The 14,066-nt window shown below is 43.5% G+C and overlaps 1 protein-coding gene across 1 annotated transcript in view; it reads left to right on the forward strand.

The window, feature by feature from the left end:
- NUDT12 (nudix hydrolase 12) overlaps positions 1-13,527 on the forward strand; it is a 38,435-nt gene extending 24,908 nt beyond the window's left edge. The window contains exons 6-7 of the mRNA XM_068247450.1: positions 1,118-1,317; positions 10,487-13,527. Of these exons, the coding sequence (XP_068103551.1) occupies positions 1,118-1,317; positions 10,487-10,597 (311 nt within the window). The 3' untranslated portion in view covers positions 10,598-13,527. The remainder of the gene's footprint in view (positions 1-1,117; positions 1,318-10,486) is intronic.
- The last annotated feature ends 539 nt before the right edge of the window (positions 13,528-14,066 follow it).

The following is a 14,066-nucleotide window of genomic DNA, read 5'->3' on the forward strand; positions in this document are numbered from 1 at the left end:
GCCTCTTGACTGCATTTTTGATCAGCGCTCTCCTTGTTCAGCCTGTGAGTTTAGGTGGACGGCCTTGTCTTGGTAGGTTTACAGTTGTGCCATACTCCTTACCTTTCTGAATGATCGCTTGAACAGTGCTCCGTGGGATGTTCAAGGCTTTGGAAATCTTTTTGTAGCCTAAGCCTGCTTTAAATTTCTCAATAACTTTATCCCTGACCTAACTGGTGTGTTCTTTGGACTTCATGGTGTTGTTGCTCCCAATATTCTCTTCTACAACTTCTGAGGCCGTCACAAAGCAGCTGTATTTGTACTGACATTAGATTACATACAGGTGCACTCTATTTAGTCATTAGCACTAATCAGGCAATGTCTATGGGCAACTGACTGCACTCAAACCAAAGGGGGCTGAATAATTACGCACACCCCACTTTGCAGTTATTTATTTGTAAAAAATGTTTGGAATCATGTTTGATCTTCGTTCCACTTCTCATGTGTACACCACTTTGTATTGGTCTTTCACATGGAATTCCACTAAAATTGATTCATGTTTGTGGCAGTAATGTGACAAAATGTGGAAAACTTCAAGGGGGCCGAATGCTTTTGCAAACCACTGTATATAAATAATGTAAATTATAGATTATAATGTAGGTATAAACGGGAACATTAGCAGGACTAGAACAAGTGCAGATATAGGACAGTGAGAAGCAAGAGGTCAGAGCACAGGCAGGGTCACTGCCAAAATCTTAAGACCATTCTGGGCAGAAACAAACAAGAATATAAGTCCTTCCAGCAATAAGACACAAATGATGTCTGAGACCCAAAACTGTATCCAGCCATCCAGTTGTAGCCTATCACACAATGTAAAATCTTATCCCAAAACAGTGAACAATGCCATCAACTGGTGAAATGGGCAACTTCAGGTTTCCTGACAAGTCTCTATGCGGTTTCTAATGGAATTATTATTATTATTATTATTATTATTTTTGTCCATCTTTAGCTTCTGATCTTATATCCATCAAAACAAGTACAATAATAAATCCTTTAATGGACCAATGTGGAGTGCATTTGTTAGATTTCTAGATTAATGTTTAAGATAATAGTTAAGAACATTATTGATTGTCCACAGGAGAAACCATAGAGGATGCTGTCCGCAGAGAAGTAGAAGAGGAGAGCGGAGTTAGAGTTGGGCATGTTCAGTATGTTTCATGCCAGCCTTGGCCAATGCCATCCTCTCTGATGATTGGCTGCCTGGGTGTCGCAGTATCCACAGATATTACAGTTGACAAGATTGAAATAGAAGATGCTCGTTGGTTCACTAGAGAACAGGTAAAGTTCAATTTCATTTCCTGCTTGTATTGATTCTTTTTTGATTACGCTGGCTTAGCAAGAAATATCACAGGCGTACTAGGCCACATGGGAGAATGTTTAGCTTCCATACCAGGGAAATGACTTGACTGCAATCATAAAATGTATGCCTCCTAAAGGAAGGCAGGCCTCGGCAGAAAGATATGTATTCCTCTGCAAGCTCTTGAAGTTTGATGGAGTGTGTAAAACAGTCCCTTTTATTTGTGAACTGAAATATTATTATTGCTCGACAGCAAAGCCAAGAGACATTATAGTTCTTTAATCAAAGCTTTGCTTCAGGCGAGAATTTATTTTTTAACGCAGATTCTGCAAAGTGCTTTACTTTGTGAGCAGTACTTTATTACCCATCTAGTTGGAACCCTAGTTACAACATAAATAATCCATTTTAACTCATTGCTCTCCATTTATCTTAGATCTTGTCTTGATCAGGTTGGCTTTCCTGTTTCAGGATATGGCTGTGCGTTTGTAATTCGATATATCATCATGCATGTGTAAATGCACAAATAGAAAGGTGCACCCAATTATGTTTAATCTCTTTAAAGGACTTCCGAGGCCAAAATGACAAAAATGACACTTTACCTTTTTCTCAGCAGGATCCACGGGGGATGCCTTCCGCGTCCTCCGCTCCGTTCCGCCGTCAATCTAGTCCTTTTAGTTCCCCCAGGGCTTGTCCCGACCCCACCGAACGGGTCGCATCGTCCTTCCAGCCCTAAGATGGCCGCCGCCTTGATCCGCGGCTGCGCAGTACGCTTTGCAGCGAGTGCGACTGCGCAGCCTTTAGCCCGCCTCCAGCCGCACCCAACGTACGCTTCAGGAGGATGACGGGAACCACTACGCGGCGGCCATCTTAGGGGTGGAATGACGATGCAACCCGTTCAGTGGGGTCGGGACAAGCCCTGGGGAAACTAAAAGGACTAGATTGACGGTGGAACGGAGCGGAGGATGCGGAGGGCGTCCTCCATGGATTATGCTGAGAAAAAGGTAAAGTGTCATTTTTGTCATTTTGGCCTCGGGAGTCCCTTAATAAAGGATCACTTACAAAATTATTACAGCCACAAAAATAGATGGTGCTAGTCTAGTTTAAGGGAAACCTCACAGGGAAATGTAGCTTTTGTGTTTAAGTGCCCGATACCCTCTCAAGCTGTTAGGTTTCAGACAACAAAGATAGGGACACCAAGAGCCAAATATAGTGTAGTATGTACTGGTAATATGGGATGAAGTTGAGAGTAAATACAAATATATACTCACAAAGCAGTGTTACCTCAAAGGCAACCACTGTAATAGCAGGTGGGGAGATTAGACCTGACCCCACTCAGGATTAAGAAGTCGCTCTCCACAGATCAGGAAAAAGGGGGATGACACCCCTTCACCAAGGGTGTACTTAGAGCAATGTAACAGGGATACAGAGGTGCCAGAAGAATAAAAATGTCTAAAAAGTTTAAAATTTGTGGAGACAGTGGTGGACTTACCTCCTCCAAACATACACAAGATATGTCAACAAAGTTTAGCAGAACTTGGCCCAGCTACAGACCTGCACTGTACTCACTCCAACCTGTTGCCTGATGAAGAGGGGTCATACCTGCAAAATGTGTTGCATTTTCCCCTGGAGTATGTAAATAAATTTGTTCTGCTAAACTTTGTTGGCATATCTTGTGTCTGTTGGGGGAAGGGGGAAGTCCACCACTGCCTCCACAAATTTTAAACTTTTTAGACATTTTTATTCTTCTGGCACCTCTGTATCCCTGTTACATAGGTTTCAGATAGGTTGTAGTAATCTACACCCACACTATTTGGCCAGTCACAATGCTTTATGCTGTAGAGGGTGCTGTGATTGGAGAACTGTTCCCTATGAGGTTTCCTGCTGGGTCCCCTAAACTATACTAGTGCCAGACAGATGTTAGCTGGCATGTCGTTCTCATGCGAGACAGCAATAGAGTCCTGAGGAAATGGGTGTTATCCCAAAATGAATAGACCATATCCACGTGTGGGTTAGTGACATTCCTGGACATTCCTACTATTGGCTACCAGAAAGTCTTCCTCCACCATCTCTAGCAGGTGGAAACCAGATGTTTATGCAGCATTACAGTGATTATTCCATGTATAGATCTCCTATGTGGGGACAATATGTCCTCTGATATCTGCTATTGTGAGTGTTACCATTGTTAAATACAATATATCTGTTATTAAAAATATTGTGCACGATTGTTTGTGCTTCTTTTCTTTTGTGTTTCTTTGCATGATGGAAGGGCTACCCCATCTGTCTTAATGTATTTCATTATTTTGAATTTTTATTTTTAATCCATCACTATAAGTAGTTTCTGGACTGTTTACCAATTGTTGTGTTTCTTTTGCCTCAGTTTATTAATTTTTAATTTATTATTACAAAGTATTTATATAGCGCCAACATCTTCTGCAGCGTTTAGCGTACAGAGTATATATAGTCTTGTTACCAACTGTCCCTCAGAGGAGCTCACTATCCAACACCTACTATAGTTAGATGTCTATTGTAGTCTAATGGTTCCCATACATGGTAAAAAAAACATCCATCTAGTCTTACCATTTCTATGTAGTATAAGGGTAAATTTAAGTGAATATACTGGAAGGATAATGTAGGCAGTTCCCTTATATTACATAGAAATGGTATTGGATGGAAAAAAATTGTACCATGTATGGCCACCATTAGCCCAATTTTAGGTGGAAGCCAATTAACTTACCTGTATGTTTTTGGGATGTGGGAGTTAACAGGAACGCCCACAGGAAACCCAGGCAGATGCGGGGGGAACATACAAACTTAGTGCAGACAGTGCCCTTGCTGGGATTTGAACCAGCGCTGCAAGTGCTATTCACCGCACCACTATATTGTAAGACTGTTTTAGCATCATATTTGTACATACTGGGCCTGGGACTCATTAGATTATTTGTACATATTGGGACTCAATAGATTATTTGTACATACTGGGACTCAATAAATTATTTGTACATATTGGGACTTAATAGATTTGTACATACTGGGACTCAATAGATTATTTGTATGTACTGGGGCTCTATAGCTTATTTGTACATACTGGGACTCAATAGATTATTTGTACATACTGGGACTCAGTAGATTATTTGTACATACTGGGACTCAATAGATTATTTGTACATACTGGGACTCAATAGATTATTGGTACATACTGGGACTCAATAGATTATTGGTACATACTGGGACTCAATAGATTATTGGTACATACTGGGACTCAATAGATTATTGGTACATACTGGGACTCAATAGATTTTAACAGTTAAAATCCAAGTTTCCTTTAATAATAGCAGATGGTCAGTGATTCAGATAAGCACACATTACAGACTTGTATCACTCTTGAATCATAACTACAAATAGTGTTGTTGTTCGAATCCGGGTTTCTTTATTAAGAGACTGAATGCCTTACACCGCACTGAAACACCAATGCTTGTGGAAAGGATCACGGGGTTGTAGTCCATGTCGCGCTCCACGTGACTCAGATGCTTTCTCCTTCCGAGCCAGAAGGATGAAGCACCGCAGCCTCGTGAATCGCAGAGTGAACTGCATGAGTGACCTCCCCATGACCCTCTCCTCTAGCTTTGGTGCTAAAGTGCAGTGTTGCCTAATTCTGGTTTCCGAATGCTGGATTCTGACTGCAAACATCAACACTAGTTACAAATGTAACTGTAAAAAGTTGCAGCTTCTACCTTATTTTGAGATGTAAATTTGTGGTCACAACAATAACAATAATATTTATATAGCGCTTTTCTCCCTGGGGACTCAAAGCGCTGTGACCCTGCATTATGCAGTCTCAAAAGCTAGGGAAAAGAGGTGAGTTTTTAGCCTTTTTTTAAAGCTGTCCAGAGAAGGAGCCTCTCATACTGATTGTGGAAGTGAGTTCCATAGAGTAGGGGCTGCATAGGAAAAGGCCCGAGCACCAAATGTAAAGTGTATCCTGGGAATAACCAGCTTCATCTTGTTGGCAGAGCGGAGGGTGCGTGGAGGGGCATAAAGTTCAAATAGATCCGCTATGTATTTTGGTCCCATGTGGTACACTGTAGAGCCTTGAATGTCAGCAGGCAGATCTTAAAATTGATTCTCCATTTTACTGACAACCAGTGAAGAGTTTGCAGTACTGGGGTGATGTGTGAGCTGCGGAGGGCATTGGCTAGGAGTCTGGCTGCAGCATTCTGTACTAGCTGTAAGGGGCGCAGAACCTTATCTGTAGATCCGATGAACAGGGTGTTGCAGTAGTCTAGGTGGGAGGATACAAATGCATGAACCAGGACAGGTAGGTCTTCAGCTGGGATAAGGTGTTTGACTTTCGCTATATTTCTTAGATGGAAGAAGGAAGACTTGACGACAGCTGATATCTGCTGTTTGAGTTTTAGATTTCCATCCAGGATCACCCCAAGGTTTCGCACAGAGTCTTTATACTGTACCTCCCCCAATTGCTAGTTTGAGGTGGTGAGGGTTTTGAACTTTATCCATCATGTGTGGACCACCTACCACCAACACCTCTGTTTTGTCAGAGTTCAACCTCAGCCAGCTGGTGTTCATCCAATTTTGTAAATCCACTAGACACGCATTTATGGATGCTGATGGGTCTTGGGTGCCAGGTTTGAAGGACAGATACAGTTGTGTGTCATCTGCATAACAATGGTATCCTAGGCCATAGTTCTGGATTATTTTGCCCAGTGGGAGCATGTAGACTGCAAAGAGTAATGGTGATAGTACAGAACCCTGTGGAACTCCATAGGGAAATGGCACTGGATTGGAGTAGTGTGTGCCCAGACATACTTGCTGTGTCCTGCCAGATAGGAAGGTCTGAAACCAGCTAAGAACAGTACCCCTTAGGCCACAGTTATTCTTCAGTCGCTGGATTAGTATTTCATGATCCACAGTATCAAATGCTACAGACAAGTCAAGAAGAATCAGAATTGAGCAATCACCCTTGTCCCTTGCAGTAAGTAGATCATTCATTACTCGGACTATTGCCGTTTCAGTGCTGTGCCTTTTCCTGAATCCTGACTGAAAAGTATCAAAGATGTTGTTATCTGTAAGCCTGGCTTCTAGCTGGTTGGCGACTGCTTTCTCGATAACTTTTGATAGGGATGGTAAGTTTGCCACAGGTCTGTAGTTGGTTACAGAATCAGGATCTAGTGATGGTTTCTTCAAGAGGGGTTTTAAGATTGCTTTCTTTAGTTCTTCTGGGAAAAGTCCACTTTGCAAGGAGCAGTGAGTGATTTTGTGAAGTGCTGGCCTGATCAGCTCTGGGCACTGCATTAAGGATCCAGTTGGGCCAGGATCCAGGTCGCAGGTAGTGGGGCGGAGACTTTAAATGAGAATTCCAAAATCTTCTTCACTCCGAGTGTCAAAGTCTTGCCATGGTGGTACGGTAGTAGGCAGATGCAAAGTCCAGTGGTCAATTGTTGTTGGTGTAATGCTGGCACGGATGGTAGACACCTTGTTTGTGAAGAGGGCAGATAATTCTTCACACCTTTCCCTGGAGAATGTGGTTGGGGCTTTTAGGCAGGAAGGGTTGCAGAGTGATTCCACTGTGTGGAAGAGTTGACCAGCTCTGTTGTTGCTGTAGATATTTTGTGCGAGATAAAGTCTGATTTTTTCTTGGTTATTGCTTGTTGGTATTGTCTAAGGTGTTGAACTAGGCTAGATTTGTGCTCCTCAGACCCTGATTTACGCCACTGTCTTTCTAGTCTGCGCCCCTTTTTTTTTTTAGATCCATGATGGTTTTGTCAAACCAATTAGCTTTCTGCTTTTTGGTTGCTGATTTGGTGCGCCATGGGGCAATACTGTCAAGTGTTTCATATATCGTGTTGTTGTACTGGTTTACTAGAGTGTTTGGGTCCATTTGACTGGAGCAGATTTGTAAAATTCAGGTTGGCAGTTATCCTCTCCGGTGTTAATTTATTCGGGGGACGGATTTTGATTGTTTCTTTAGGGAGCTGCTTGATAGGGTGATGTTCAATAGTAAACTGTATTATGTGATGGTCTGACCACACCACTGGGGTTACTGTTATGTTACTAATGTCCATTCCAAGGTGGAACAGTAAGTCTAGCGTATGCCCTCCTCTGTGGGTAGCAGATTTTTCAACTTGTGTGAAGCCTAGTCCACCCATGAGATTTATTAGTTCATTTGCATTTTGTGATTGAGTGTTATCAGCCCAGACGTTGAAGTCACCAAGGATGATCCATGTCGGATAAGACAGAGTCAGCATTGCCAGAAGTTCTGAGAATTCCTGTAGGAATGGGTCAGCATCTCCGGGGGGACGATAAACCACTAAAATTTTGAAGCCTTTACCAGCTGAGATCTGGGCTGTTGAGCCAGCATTCAGGGCTCTGAGCTGCAGAGTTGTTTTGCCACAAATTGCTACACCCCCTCCTCTGTGGTCTCGTCTTCCCTCACTTAGAACTGAGTAATTGTATGGGATGGTTGCTTCCAATGTGGGGCCCGCATTGGCATCAATCCAGGTTTTAGTGATGCATGAAAAATCGCATGTCTGAATAAGGTCCGCAATAATGGCTGTCTCATTGTTTATAGAGCGGGCATTGCAGAGCAATGCGGTGACTGCATGGAGCTTAGCATTGGCGACTGGGTTCACTGCCGGGGTGTTACTGCATCCCTGACTAGGGACATGGTAACCTCTGCTACTTTCAGCCTCTGATTTCCAGTAAACGTCACTGGAGATCGCTGGAAAGTTCTTTTCCTTGAATGGGCCTGGTTCCCTGAAGTTGGACTGAGTCTGAGTGTGGCACTTTTTATGGGCCTGGCCACCTTTTTTTTTTACCTCTGTGCGTTTTATTTAAAATCCCTAGATTCCAGCAAATTAGCTTGTTTTTTCCCAATGTGAGATGCAGCTCTTGATGGCCTGAGAGATGGTAAGAAGCTGGCCATATAGATTAACATTGCTCTTTGGGAAGGAATGGGTTAAGTAAGCTCTTCCTTTGATTGTTGTTGTTTATCAGTGGGGGGTATACAAAAACAAATGCTGGCCTTGAAAATCTGCTAGAAGAGGTGTGAAAATTCCATTGATATGCAGAAGCATGGGGCCTACTAAAGGCCCATACACACGTCGGATTTCCGCGAACGACGGGTCGTTTGCACGCCCCGTCGTTCCGTAGTTCGCCCGCTAAATCGGGCATGTGTACAGGCTGTCGTTCGCTTGATAAGGACAAACTCACCCTTATCAAGCGAACGACAGCCTGTACACACGCCCGATTTAGCGGGCGAACGACGGGGCGTGCAAACGACCCGTCGTTCGCGGAAATCCGACGGGTGTATGGGCCTTAAGGTTTACTTAGAAAGGCAATGGAGTCAATATAATTTCAGCCTCTGAATGCATTTAAAGTATTTGTAGAGTCTGCAAAAAACGGATTGCCAGCTGAAAGATATTACTGGTGTTTGGGGAAGGAGGATTGAAGCTGTGAACCTCATGAGTATCCTGGTGGAGAAATCCTATTCCATTGTGTGTCCTTGTAGGAGTAGAGAAGGCTTTTGTTTGTTTGTTTGTGTGGCTTTTCAGCTTCCCATGCAGGACTCCAAAACCAAGGTCAACTACACATGACTTGGTGAGTACAATCCAGCTTGTAACTTAGCCATCGATAAACTTCCACGTTTCCCAGGAGGTTCCAGTTGTAGCCAGAGATTTCATGGTGCGGAATCTCTTAAGTATTTTTGTTCCTTCTGTGCATATATGTGATTAATGCTTCCCAGAGCCGAGACAAGGTGTGGAACAGGTAAAAAGAGAGGCTGCCATCTTGAGCGCGCTCAGTAAATGGTTCTCTTCCAGCTTTCTAACCAGTTTTTTGTTGGCCAGCCACTATGACAGCCACTAGGACATCACATTTCTGGATCCACAGGCCATCCTCCCATAGTTTGACTTTCCACCTGCTCTCCTGTGCCTACCATTTTATAGGTGGGTTTTAAGGGTAGAGCTGAGTGGAGCCTGCTAATTGGATTTTGTATTACAATATATGTGGGCTTTTGGCTCCAGGATGTGTCTAGAAGGCCATTGCAAAACTTTAAAGGAAATCCGAGGTGAAAATAAACTGATGAGAAAAACAATTGTTTCTATCCTCCTTCTCCTAAAAATGACTTTTTTTTTAGATATCCCACAGTTTTATTTTATATTTAAATATAGTTTTGAAGTTTTTACAGTTTCATTGTCTCTGCCCAAGGACACCTTTATTGAAGTATGCCAAAGCTCAAATCTATGAATTATTGACCCTTTTTATCTCTTTCCTGCTCCATTTACTGACCGGAATGTATTTTATGGCTGTAATTGCTTATCAGTGAGGGTTATGCTATAGTCTGACCCAGTCCAACCCGGTCCCAACCTGGATAGAAACTGTCACTTGCATACCTGATGTTTTACTCTTTAAAGAGACTCTGTAACAAAATGTTCAGCCTTATTTCTTCTATCCTATAAGTTCCTATACCTATTCTAATGTGGTCTGTCTTACTGCAGCCTTTTCTAGTTGCACAGTGGCTGTATTATCTCTGTTATATAATCTAATCTTCTTTCCTCTGATGGCTTTGTCGGGCTCAGGCACTCAGGCAGGAATGTGCTGGTCTGCTTGTGATAGGATAGAAGCTATACAAACCCTCTCCACTTCCCCTGCAGGCTCTGTGTGAGTCACAGACTGAGCTGTTCTCAGCCTATTACACTCTGGTTAGCAGCCATGTCTTTTGTTTGTAAACACTGCCTAAAACTGGCAATTACAAGCCAGGATTGCAGCAGGGAGTGGCAGAAACAGCACAGAGTGGCCCAGGAGAACATAAGGAATAGAGTGGTATGCTTTTTATTGTAAACATTTTAGAGTACAGATTCTCTTTAAGGCAGAGAAAGAAAAAAAGAACACAGTCTAGTTATTTGTGTGCTATACATACACACGTCTATCTCATTATGTCACATGTCACCTTGGTTGTCCTTTCATTTTCTTTTACTTGAACTGCTTAGGTTTATGCTTTACTGTGTTTTTTTGATCAACTTTTTTTAGTTTGAACTTCAATTCATGGGCAGCTGATTGTACATTCACTTTAAGAAAGATTATTTATTGCATCCAAACTATTACAGCTTTGTTTTGTTTTTTTGCTTTTTACAGGTTGTAGATGCCATGATAAAAGGAAACCATCAAACTTTGTTTGTGCCACCAAGACAAGCAATTGCTTACCAGTTAATAAAATACTGGATTGGAATGCATTCTAATCTATAATATTGTGTAGCGTTAAGTACTGTCTTCATAAGTCAGTAATTTATTTGATTATATTTTAATTCATATAGAAATTATTTTTTTATTTTTCATAAATCATTACATACAAGAAAACGTTTAGCCACTGTAATGATAAAGGGAATGTCCGAGGAAATGAAAAAAAAAATCAACTTACCTGGGGCTTCCTCCAGCCCATGGCAGGCATCCTGTGCCCTCGCCGAAGCTGCGGTGGCTCCCGGTCCCCTCCAGTGCAGACCTGGCCGGGTCGGCATCCACTGTGCCTGCGCAAGAGCCAATTGGTGTCACGGTGACGTCATCTGGAGTGTTCTGCGCAGGCGCAGAAATACTGCGCCTGCAAAAATACACTCCAGATGACGTCAGCACGACCGCGAGCGGTTCTTGCGCAGGCACAGTGGATGCCGATCTGGTAAGGTTGGCATCTACACCAGAGGTGGCGACCGGTTGGCATAGGACAGCGGCAAGGGGCTGGAGGAAGCCCCAGGTAAGAATTTTTTTTTTTTTACATTTTTTTTTACATTTCCTCGAATGGTTCCTTTAACAGAAACTGGTATATTATATAATTAATGTAAAGCCTGTGCCAAAAGCCAGATTTGCTTGGTGTACATCAGCACTTTAGTGGGTGGGGCCTCCTCTGGCTAGCCTGTGTTTTTGGAGGGCATTCTCCAATAGGAGCATGAGCTGCAACATCAGCACAGTCCAGCACTGTAACTGCAGTGATGCAAAGTTTGGTTGAGGCAATCTTTGTACGCTGACCAGCAGAAGCATTGCAAGAGGTGGCATGAGGTAATCCTTTCAAACACTAGTACTGTATGTACAGTAGGTAAATAGGTAAACAAGGAAGCACATGTTTATGCTATGCAAAAGCTATGTGGCCTGAATAAAGTTTATTGGGGTATAATCACTAAACCCTGTGAAACTTGTTAAGGGTGCTGGGATTCACTCAAATTGTGCCACTTATTGTGTAATTTGTGAAACTCGCATTGCATATGCAACTAGTGATGGTCAAGTAGATTCAAATAACTTCGAGTTGATGCACATTTATGCAAATTTTATGCAGCTTGAAAATGAACAAATCGAATCCTGCTGAGGCAAAATTCGATTGGTTAATTTTCAAGCTGCATAAATGTGCATCAACTCGAAGTTATTTGCATCTACTTGACCATCACTATATGCAACACCTACATTCTGCTGTACAAAACTTAAAGGGGAACTTCAGCCTAAACAAACATACTGTCATTAAGTTACATTAGTTATGTTAATTAGAATAGATAGGTAATATAATCTCTTACCCACCCTGTTTTAAAAGAACAGGCAAATGTTTGTGATTCATGGGGGCTGCCATCTTTGTCATGGGGGCAGCCATGTTTTTGGTTGAAAGGAGGTGACAAGGAGCAGGAGACACAGTTCCAACTGTCCTGTGTCCTGATTACCCCTCCCAGCTGCATGCGCTAGGCTTCAAATGTCAAATTCAAAATGTAAAGAAAAAAAAAATTGCACCAACACAGCAGAATGAGAACAACATCAGAAATCCCATCATGCTTTGCACAGCATCAGGGGAAAAATGCCCAGGCAGTTTTCGTCTGTGCAGCTAAAAATGAGGCTTGTATAAGAGAAACAAAGTTCTGATGCTGTGAAACTGTTAAAGAAACACCAGGCCTTTCCAGTGCTGCTGAGTCGATTTTTAGTCTGGAGGTTCACTTTTAGTGTACTTCAGGCTAGCTGCCTCCATGGGCGTCGAAGCGCTGTCATTTCCTTCTGCTGTACAACACCTACATTGCCTATTCTATAAGCAATTTGCTTGAGTCCTGGTAAACTTAGCATGCGCTGCCTATACATGTTATAGAGGAACTTTACTGACTATATTGTAATGAATAAAGTTACCATATATACTCGCATACAAGCCGAATTTTTGACCCCCAAAAAGTGGGTCAAAAGTTGGGGGGTCGGCTTGTATGCGAGTCATATGGTCCGCGCCTCCCGTCCGCGATCCGTAATTCACAGCAGCGCTCTTCACGGCTGCTGCAGTAGAGAGAGAGCGGTTCCCATAGTAACCGCTGCTACAGGAAGCTGCGCTCTCTACTGTTTCCTGCCTCATCTCAGCAGCCGCCGTGAAGAGCACTGCTGTGAATTACGGAGCCGGAAAGGAGGGGAATAGAAGAAGCGGCGCCGGCTAAGGTAAAGGCAGCGGCGGCGACGGGGGGGGGGAGGCACTACCTACCTACCTATACTGGGCACTATACTAGCTATGCTGGGGCACTTTACTAGCTATACTGGGCACTATACTAGCTATACTGGGGCACTTTACTAGCTATACTGGGCACTATACTAGCTATACTGGGCACTATACTAGCTATACTGGGGCACTATACTAGCTATACTGGGCATTATACTAGCTATACTGGGGCACTACCTACCCATACTGGGCACTATACTAGCTATACTGGGACACACTAGGGGAATAAGGCAGCCAGCATTTCCTACCCCCGGCTTACATGGGGGTAAATCATTTTTTACTGTTTTTTTTAGGTAAAAGTGGGGGGTCGACTTATATGCGAGTATATACAGTACTTATTTTTTACAATATAACGGTAGTTTCTAAATGAGTTAGTCAGTGTATGCCCATTGTAAAATCTTTCATCACCCTGATTTACATTCTGAAATGTTTCACTGGTGGGAACATAGTTACTGCTGGCAGGTGCATCACTGCAAAATATTTGTTTACTGTGTGTTCTGAAGTGAGTAGAAAAAACACCTGGTCTCCCAGAATGCTCTGGGATGAGAACTTTGCATAATAAACAGCCTAGGCTAAGCATCGCTGGTAGGGCGGGGTTACATAAAAATGTAAATCAATATATAGATATAGGAAGTGTTTCTGATGCTAAAAGCCAGGCTATTTAAAGGGAAGGTTCAGGGAGGGGATTAAAAAAAGAAAAATAAATTTCCACTTACCTGGGGCTTCCTCCAGCCCGTGGCAGGCAGGAGGTGCCCTCGCCGCCGCTCCGCAGGCTTCCGGTGGTCTCCGGTGCCCGACCCGACCAGGCCGGCTGCCAGGTCGGGCTCTTCTGCGCTCCATTTTCTGGCACTTCTGCGTCCCACGCCGGCGCGCTGACGTCATCGGACGTCCGCCGGGCTGTACTGCGCATGCGCAGAACTACTGCACCTGCGCAGTACAGCCCGGTGGACGTCCGATGACGTCAGCGCGCCGGCGTGGGACGCACAAGTGCCAGGAAATGGAGCGCAGAAGAGCCCGACCTGGCAGCCGGCCTGGCCAGGTCGGGTCGGGCACCGGAGACCACCGGGAGCCTGCGGAGCGGCGGCGAGGGCACCTCCTGCCTGCCACGGGCTGGAGGAAGCCCCAGGTAAGTGGAAATTTATTTTTATTTTTTTAATCCCCTCCCTGAACCTTCCCTTTAACATAAGTGTGTATCCTGTATAATTTACTACATTTAAC

Source organism: Hyperolius riggenbachi, chromosome 1, assembly GCF_040937935.1.
Source record: "Hyperolius riggenbachi isolate aHypRig1 chromosome 1, aHypRig1.pri, whole genome shotgun sequence".
NCBI classification, from domain to species: Eukaryota; Metazoa; Chordata; class Amphibia; order Anura; family Hyperoliidae; genus Hyperolius; species Hyperolius riggenbachi.